The sequence below is a fragment of the Limulus polyphemus genome, unplaced genomic scaffold, assembly GCF_000517525.1.
Source record: "Limulus polyphemus unplaced genomic scaffold, Limulus_polyphemus-2.1.2 Scaffold882, whole genome shotgun sequence".
Classification (NCBI taxonomy): Eukaryota; Metazoa; Arthropoda; class Merostomata; order Xiphosura; family Limulidae; genus Limulus; species Limulus polyphemus.
In genome coordinates, this window is record NW_013666492.1 from 243,984 (window position 1) to 253,916 (window position 9,933).

The 9,933-nt window shown below is 32.9% G+C and overlaps 1 protein-coding gene across 1 annotated transcript in view; it reads right to left on the reverse strand.

Annotated features, from left to right (window-relative positions):
* Positions 1 to 9,933, reverse strand: part of LOC111086148 (glucoside xylosyltransferase 1-like) — a 25,457-nt gene that overhangs the window by 11,599 nt on the left and 3,925 nt on the right. Inside the window, exons 2-4 of the mRNA XM_022387831.1 lie at positions 7,799 to 7,855; positions 3,952 to 4,126; positions 2,754 to 2,888 (exon numbers count right to left, since the gene is read on the reverse strand). Of these exons, the coding sequence (XP_022243539.1) occupies positions 2,754 to 2,888; positions 3,952 to 4,041 (225 nt within the window). The 5' untranslated portion in view covers positions 4,042 to 4,126; positions 7,799 to 7,855. The remainder of the gene's footprint in view (positions 1 to 2,753; positions 2,889 to 3,951; positions 4,127 to 7,798; positions 7,856 to 9,933) is intronic.

Genomic DNA, 9,933 nt, shown 5'->3' on the forward strand with positions numbered 1-9,933 from the left:
GGGGCGTTATAATGTGACGGTCAATCCCACTATTCGTTGGTAAAAGAGTTGCCCAAGAGTTGGCGGTGGGTGGTGATGGCTACATCATTCAGAAACACTTATTGTTAAGTTAGAATCACATCAACAGTTTCACACTATATTACTAGAAAATCTCTGTGCACTACACGAACATTACAAGATCAGAGTTTGAACTTTCAATGACATGTAGGATAGATTATTATGCATAAGACCATATATTAAAACTTGCTAGGAACATCTTTAGGTCCAGTGAATGGAGAATGGTAGATCTCAACACTCCACTTTGTCGTGACAAATTATTGGTTAAAATAGTTCTCATAGATATGGAGAATAAGGATATCATCATTAAGGTCATGAAAACAATAAACTATGAGATCTGTGTCAATCCTGGATTAACATTGGAAAACATTGATGAATTAGTAGCTCATTAGCACCAAAGGAAATAATAAGTAGTCACTTTAAAACTAATATGTAGGAAATATGATGTGAAATATTCACGTAGGCAAAGTTATTATCTCATTAATTTCTTTGTTCAAGAGACTTCACAATACAGGGAGGAGGTAGTGTTATAGCATTTATGTTTAATCTAGAAGTTTCTTTGAACTGCATTTTATTTAGCCAGCACAATTCATGTAGTTCAGTAGTATGAATATTTAGTTTGTCTTCATGAAGATACAGAATTATAAAGTACATGGACTTTATGATTAGATGTAGTTTATTTGTAAAATCAGGGCTATCAATGAACATTGGCTACGCTGACAGTATAGCTATATGTTCTAAAAATGAGAGTTTTGTTAAGTGGACTGGAATTTGCATTATTTATTTTACTAAATTAATACTAACTTCTAATCAAAGCAAGCTACATACATAGATCAGAACAGAAATACCTCCAGTAATTAGCATAACCAATAAAATAAACTGTTCAAACTATTTTACTTATAATGATTAGAATGCATTGTTGGGTATCCTCGCTATTGACAATCTTTTCCGCGGCAAACCCAATATATCTCAAGAGTTTGGCCAGCCCAGTGTATATCGGTTACTCATAAATCCATATACTAAGCTAACAATGACAAACAATCTCTATAATAAAAATATAATAATGAAAATGTTAAATTAATTAGTCAAAATGTTTGAAACTTTCTAATCAACACTGTTAATTAAAGAAATAACACAGTATATCTTCCTTACAAAACATTCACAAACACTAGATGTTAGCTTCAATATTTAATGCTCGTTAGTCATAAAACCATAAATTAAGCTATCAAAGCTGAATAATCATTATAATAAAATAATACTAAAAACAAGCAGCTCAACACTATAAACTTTTAAAATACTTCCTTAAATTCCTGTCTCTCTCTTCTTGGTCTTCATTCTAGTTTCATCATCCACTTTAAATTTGCAATCTCCCTTTGAGCGACCCCCCCCCCCAGTGACTCAGTGGTAAACATGAGGGCTTATAATGCTAAAAATTGTCGTTTTATACCCACAGTGGGTAAAGCACAGAAAGCTCATTGTATTGTGTAATTTGTTTTTACTAACAAAACAAACAAACCCTTCGAGCAAGTGTCATTACCTTGAAGAACATTTTCCAGAAGATTTTCTGCTCCACATCTGACTACTTTTTCGCACTCTTTACCAACATGAAATACAGATAATTCTAGAATATTGTTTGGGTATACTACAGCAGGGAAAACTACTGTGAAAGTTATATTCCCTAAATCTGTTAGTGAACGCATATTTTACAATGTTAAAATTGAATTATCATGCTTTCTCTTGATAAACGAGTTTACTTGATGTGGGGAGATGCTGGAAAAGTAAAGAGTGTGGAAAAATTCAGGAGATATAATATATATTGGAAAGAAACAAAATAATGCTCATGATGTGAAAGGATGAAAGTTTATAGAAATCGATAATTCGTATGTTTATTAAACACAGATCAAAACAGAGAATGATGCCAATTACTTTATTAACTTTTGTTCATATACATATACAAAAGAGTATTATATATGGATATATGCAGAGGCTCTTTATGTATCATCCTGCTTAAACAGCAGCAACACAGCTGCTTTCTATCGAATCCGCCACTTGGAGTGCTGTAATTACACACCATCGTTCATTGGAATGCATAATTTCACAAATAATATTCATCTAACAAAAATTCCAATTATGTAGATGTATATTTCCATATCTCTATCGAAACAAAACTCAGTACGAAAGCAATGAATTAACTGGTTGATTAAATCATGCACTGATTACTCAATTACTCTTATTACAATTATTTATAAGCGGAACTCGCTTATTTATTCACCTAATTGTATTTTCGTTTTAGTTGTGAAGTGATTATTGTTAGCAAACATGTTTCACACCCAAGTGTCATAGTTAAAAGAAAATTACAACAACGCAAGCACCTAATATTTTGTTTTAAGATTCCAAAATTACCGCATACCAAATGGTAAAATATGCACTTGGTATTGTTCATGTTCTTTAACAAACAAGAATTATTCTAAAGAGCCTAAAGACGTAAATGAATAACATATAAAATATGTTATTCAGTTTGAAAAACTTATTCTAAATATCCAAGAAATTAAAAAGAGAAAAAGACGTGAAACTCCAACTAAGAAAAGATAACCTTTGATTTTAAATAATCTTATGATTACTTTTTGCTCTGTAAAAGTTTGAGCATATTCTAACTGATATTTGTAACAGATTGTGATATACGTTGTATGCCTTACCCCTAAAAACAGCCTTTGAGTAGAGCCACACTTGAACATCTCCACCCAGTCGGCTGTTGTCACGTCTATTGGATATGTTATAAGGTGTATTTCATACGTAACCGTCGTCATGGCTGCCAGCTGAATGTGACTTAACTGAAAAGAACACAATTTTGAGATTATATTTTCTTAACAGAAGAACGTGATATAAAAGTAGTACTCACAAACACGCACACACAAATATATGTATATATGAGTAGAAGGAAAGTGAATTAATGCATCTTTGTGATGGTTTATTTTACAATATCTTAAAAAGTTATTCAAGTAATTTATTCAAAGATGCATTAATTCACTTTCCTTCTACTCTAGTAGCTCAAGATTTGGTGGTGGATGATGTTGGCTAGTTGCATTCCCTCTAGTTTATCACCACAAAATTTGGACAAATAGCGCAGCTATCCCTCGAGTAGCTTTGCGCGAAATTCAACGAAAACCAAAACTACCTCCAGTAATTTATCGAGAAAACAATTAAATGTTAAATTAAAATGTTGAAAAAGCACTCAGTAACAGAAACAGGATGATACCAGCCTCTTTCCGGGGATGTAGCAGAGGTGGTATAGACAAAAAATAAAATAAAAATGATGGGTCTGCAGTCTACATCTTATGAGCACACATAATGTAGTATATAGGAAGTGAGCCAACTTTAACAGTAAGTATTGGTATTTCAGTGCAGGCGGTTCATTGTAAGTTTAGGCACATTTGGAATAGTTTCAGCGCATGTCGCTCATGAACAGAACATGCGCCAAATATTATACATGGACCTTTGTTGTAAAAATTGTCAACGTCATAAATTTGCACTTTTGAAACTTAAATCTATGAGTTAATACTTTATAATGAATGACCATGAGTACAATTAAGGAGATTCGTGACATTGAATAAATCATTCTTAATATTATTTTTTAATTAATATTTTCCTTCGACGAAAGAAAGAAAGAAAAATCTTTATACATAAACAATAATAAACTAAGTTATCATTCGTGACTTTTTGCAGAAAGACTTAGTGTCCATCATACATAAAATTTCAATTCTAATTAGAAACTTTTACCCATAAGTGTTGAAGCCTTTGACGGATTTTAACAGTTTTATAAACTAAAGATAACAACTGATAAATGTTTTATCAGAAAAAATATAGGTTTTCATGGCGATCAGCCAGTTTCATTACCTTTTTCATTACCAATAGGTTAACATCTTCGCTGACCATGATAACGAAATGCAAAGGGCTGTGACTCATTGCCACAGCAGATTTCATCATGATGATGGCCTCTTCTATTCTTCTCGAACCACAGATGGTCGTCGATAGTACGATTGGTTTTACAACATGTGTAGAGAAATTCCAACTAAGTAAAACACTTAATAAATTTCAGTCATCATAACATATTCTAGTGTAGAGAAAATTAAGAAAGCTACGAAAAAAATCGAAACACAGTAAGATATGATACAATACAATAAGGTATAACTTTTAAGAATACACTATATGCTTATTTAGGTATATTCAGGTAATTTTTCAAAATTTTTGTACAGGTGATTTGTATGTTTTGCTCATTAAGGCTTATGCTTCTTGGCCATATTTCTATATCATGCCCTCCAGAAGTGAAACTATACTCATTCCAAGGAATGGTGCAGAGACTTGTACAAACTGGTATGAGATGGAATTTATATCTCTTGAATATGTGTAATGGCAATGATAATTGACATAGCTAATCTTAGGCCTGTGGGACTTGATAGCTTCACTATTCTTGATCTGGCAATTGTTCTGTGTGTAAGTATTAATCCTGATTTGTTCTTGTCCAGTGTGGATATGTTTTGCTTTGACCCGTCTCTCTGCTCTAGCAACCAGTTAGAATTCAATTCTGAACTACAAGCGAGCCAGTTTACAAAATATTCACTTTTTTGTATCAAGAATGATATCATTCTAATCGAAAATTTGTGTATATTTGTTATTTAGTTGTTCTTTGTGTTTGAAATCCATCTCTGTATAATATTTACTGAAACTTTATTTTGCAAATACTAGATACTTTTTGGAAGATAACATAACGCTTGCTAACTGTTTTAATCTGGCAATTAAGCATTCTAATATTATTATAAGCTATGCTTTAATACTGTATTTTTTATTTATTAGAGGGAGCTGCGGGTGAAATGATTAATTTGAGGTCGAAAAATATAATAAAATAGGTCTATAACACCAGAAAGCTCTAAAACATTTTGATGTTAAATTTTCTATTAAATTCGAGAGTAAATTATAAACACAAAGTGCAGTGAAGCATTGAAAACAAGGTTTGAGAAGACAGTAGAATTGATTCAAGCCAGTAGAATGAATCAGACAGTGTTTTTTCGTTTCAGTGGAGAAATTATACAAGCAAGTTTATTATTTAGCTTAGGATAGTGCAGTTGGCATCATCTGTAAACATGATCTACAAGTTCCACAATGTTGAAGCTTCTAAAAACGTTAAGGAAGAAATAGACTAATTTGTTATCATTTGCGTGGACTGGATATGGAATTATTTTCACAAGATAATTTTATAGAGCCCACAACACGAGAACAACGTTACAATATTGGTGTCAGAAGTGGGTTAATTTTGGTGGATATAAAATGGAACTTTGACTAAAAGAAACAGGCGTACTATTCAAAGAATAATTAGAATCGAAAATGAATCTGATATAAGGAGCCAATACGAATACACAGAGAGATTATAACAACAATCTTAAACAAATGAAAGTTCATAGCAGCTTCAAAGACAAAATTCAAGTACAGCAAAACTATACTGACAAAATTAACAAAGTCAAAAGTGAAATAAAGAAAGACATTAACGATATAGAAAAGAGCATCATTGAGGTAGACAAAAACGTCAGTGACAGAATAAAACATTTGTAAAATGAATTATTAAATGTAAAACTAAACCAGCCCTCCTCTTTCTGCATTAGTTCAGGAGTTCCAGTTTCATATGCCATCTGATGCGAAATATGGAATAGGAGCACTTATTTAGCTAAACCTATTCCCACCACTGCTATACCATCTGTTACTGAAGGCCTTTCCTGGACTACTCCAGCCATGACACTAAGAAATACAATTTCAGAATTTAGCTAACCAATTCAAAATCATCCAATCAATAGACCAATGGACTATGAAGTAAATGTACCATGGAGTTCATAGCAGGCTCATTTTGAAATAATTTACTGAAAAGACAGGTGGAAAAGTTAACAACAAGCCATCTTGTTGTCCAATTAAAAGAGCCAGCTTTGACGACCTTAATTAATATTCCAGCTGAAGAGCCGTAACAACTGTCAAGCATTGGTAGTCACTTTATATAATAAGTTTGAAGGGTTTTACCAGAATGAAGTATCGTAAAACAAAGTTCCAAAAGAGGGTAAGGAGGAAAGAAGAGACCTTAGTTGCACTTTCAGAGAGCTTGAATAAGCTTGATCAGTTATCTTACCTGGATATTCCTCGTGAAATGATGGATTCGTTGGTACATGACCAATTTATAGAAGCCATAACAGACAATGGTAATGAGAATTAAGCTGAAGCAAAGTAACCGTACATTGTTAAATGAAGCTCTCCAGTTAACAATGGAAATTAAAACCATTAAAGTTCCAGATACACAACTGAAGGAAACATTTAGAAGTTATGGAATTATCAGATTCTGTAATAACATCAACTCCCCTCTCGATATTGTAGGAGAACTGAAAGAAATAATCAGACAGCTAATCAAACAGAACAAAGAATGTAAACCACAAGACGTTAGATGTTTCAAATATAAATTGAAGGGGCATATTGTCAGGAACTGCAGGCAAGGGCCTTTATGGAATAAGAAATCTTCTCAAAGGATAAAAGAAAGGGATAACTGTTATAATTGTGAGAAATGTGGCTATTAATGCTGAGACTGTAAGAAAGCAATGGGTGTTTTTAAGCCAAGAAGATAGAGCCCAAAGGAACAACACAGAGCTAATGATACATCAAGAAAACAGGAATTATGAAGCGTGGTACAACTGGAAATTTTCCATCTATTCAAAATGAGAAAAGAAGTTCATTATTTGAGGAAAATCGTCCACGAGTTCATGGGCTTATTGATGGAAAACCTTGCAGTGTGGTGACTAACACTGGTTCTACAGCTACAATTGTTCATCACAATTTGTTAATGAAAGATGGAAAATTGCCTCCACAGACTGAGAAAGAAAGGGAAATGATGTAAACAGCAGTTGAACATAAAGTTCCGGCAAAAGAGAAGTTAAAAGTTACCCATACTGTAAGATGCTTCTCTGTGCCTCATAATGAGTGGGTAATTTACACTGAAGAAAAGTGCATTTTGGGAACTTATTTCATGTGGAGACATGGACTTGAGTTCAGGCTAGCTTCAAATAGTTTCACAGTCTATATTACTAGGAAATCCTTATGCACTACATGGCAATTACAACAACAGGGGTTGAACTTCCAGTGGGAACAAGAATGGTGGTCATTGCACCTCCAATTAGTGAAATACACATACCAGAAGTTATTAGCAATAATTCTTCATCCAGTGAATGGATCATAGAGGAATCGAATACTCTGCCATGTCCTGAGGATATGGAAAAATTCTTAAAACAATTTGACGTCAAAGTTTCTAGAAATTCTCGGGGTAGATTATAAATACGAAGTTCGGTGAAGCATCGAAAAGAAGAAAGATATTTCTTGCCGGTAGAGTTTCTCAGCAAGTGTGTGAAGTATTTGGATTTGTGTTAGCTATCTCAGTTATTAGGTTACTTTATACAAGTAAGTTTATTTTTACGTCAGTGTGATATAGTTAACACGATTTGTAAATGTGGCCTGAAAGTTACCACAGTGTTTAAGCTTGTAAAAACATTAAAGGAGTAAACAAACTGCATTGTTATCGTTTATGTTGACTAGATTTTGAATTATTTTCTACAGAAAATATAAAAGAACCCGCAACAAGAGAACAACGCTAAAACAATATTATAAGATATAAATGACAAAAACCATCCGCTTTAAAATAAATAAATATTAGGGTACTTACTTGAACTAGACCATTGTTGGGTCTTGTTTCTTCAAAAAACGTGTGTCAAAAAGCACCCTAGTATTAAAAAATCAACATTGACTCTGCTGTTACTTTTGTTTGCGGGTTTTTTTTTAATTATTCGGTAAAAAATACAAGGTACAGACCATTTATTTCTAACGAAAATTATTTATTTCTTCGATAAAGTTCTACGAGCACAGATAGCCCATTTTTTCTTAACAACAAAGAAACCAAAACCTTTGCTAATAGACAAAACTAAATATTTCCAAAATTTTTAATATTAAATTTTGCCTCACAGGGACCATCAGTCATTTCACATTTCCAAAGTAAAGTTACGTATTAGTCGTGTTCTTGAACATCAAAATAGCTTCCTCCTACATTAAATGCAGCGAGGATTTTTCAAAGAATCTCTATCTGGCCTTGTGTCTGATAAGCAACAAGGTATTCAAAGATGTTAATAACAGCTAGAAGTGAAAAATGTTTGTTTGTTTGTTTTGAATTTCGCGCAAAGCTACACGAGAGCTATCTGCGCTAGCCGTCCCTAATTTAGCAGCGTAAGACTAGAGGGAAGGCAGCTAGTCATCACCACCCACCGCCAACTCTTGGGCTACTCTTTTACCCAATAGCTACTCAATAGTGGGATTTACCGTCACATTATAACGCCCCCACGGCTGAAAGGGTGAGCATGTTTGGTGGGACGGGGATTCGAACCCGCGAATCGAGATCCCTAACCACCTGACCATGCCGTTATATAAGAAGAAGAGCATTATAACTTTATGACAGCACATGTCATTTTTACAAGGACGTCAACTAATTACTTACATAACACCTACATGGAAATTTGTAAAAAAAATACATGAATATACCTAAATAAAGACTTATTCTTTATGATACCGGGTGGAGGCAAAACTGTTTTCATATGAGCGATCCCATTTTAACTATTTATGCATAATACTTTATATTAGCTGTTCGTAATGAAGCAAAAATTAATTACTCGTGTGTTCGGAAAAATTAGTTTGTCATGTAGAGGTTACTAGTTTACTCATGTAGCATTCTACAAATAAAATATCTTTATATAGCAATCAAACTGATATAAAGAGAAGACTAATTATTGACATAAAAAATCATAATTCATCTAAATAATCGGTTATTACATTTATGTTGTTGAGATTTTTAATAACGTTCTTTAGTGTGCTCAATAATATTTTCTTTGAGAAGTTTGTATAACCTGCAGACGAATTTTTTTAGTCTCATACACCAGAAATATATAAAAAACTATTAACTCATTAGAAAGCCTATCTATTTTACTGATCGATAAAATTTTCATTGAAGGGCGCCATTTTGATTGAAGATCAAAGCATGTAAAATTCACTCAATTGATATAGTCTATCACATCATCATCATAAATCAAAAATCATGTATGTAAACTTTTTATGTATTATCCTTATGGCTTTGTAAATAAGTTTTCATAATTGGTGGTTAGATTTCACGTGTTGTTAAGGTTTTTATCGAACGATAACAATTAAGTTGTTGTAGGTTCTTTGCGGTGGTTTAAAAATACATATATAATTTTCTAAAATATTTTTTACCACAGCTAAAATACGTTAACGTAAATGTTTCTTCTACTAGTCATGTATGTTTTTTAACATATTAATGGTCTTTTTAGCACAAGCCTGTTACGTAAATATTCTTTAAAAATTATTATAGTCACAAATTTTAATTTCTGGGAAGAAAGTGGTTTCAAAAACATCATCGCATAAAAATGTTCAGATATATTTAAAGAAAAACACTTTAAACATGAGTGTTCAGATATATTAAAAAAAAACACTTTAAGCCTAAGTGTTCTGATGTAAAAGAAAAAAAAAAACCTTAAGCCTGAGCTAAACATACAGTATACTAAACTTTTATGTTATCTATCTCCCATTGATTGGTTTGGTTTGTTTTGGAATTTCGTATGAAGCTACACAAGGGATATCTGCGTTAGCCGTCCCTAATTTAGCAGTGGGAAAGAAGATAGTCAACACCATCCACCGCCAACTCTTGGACTACTCTTTTACCAACGAATAGTGGAATTGACCGTCACATTATAACGCTCCCACTACTCGTATATTGCGGGTCGAACTCCCTAACTACCA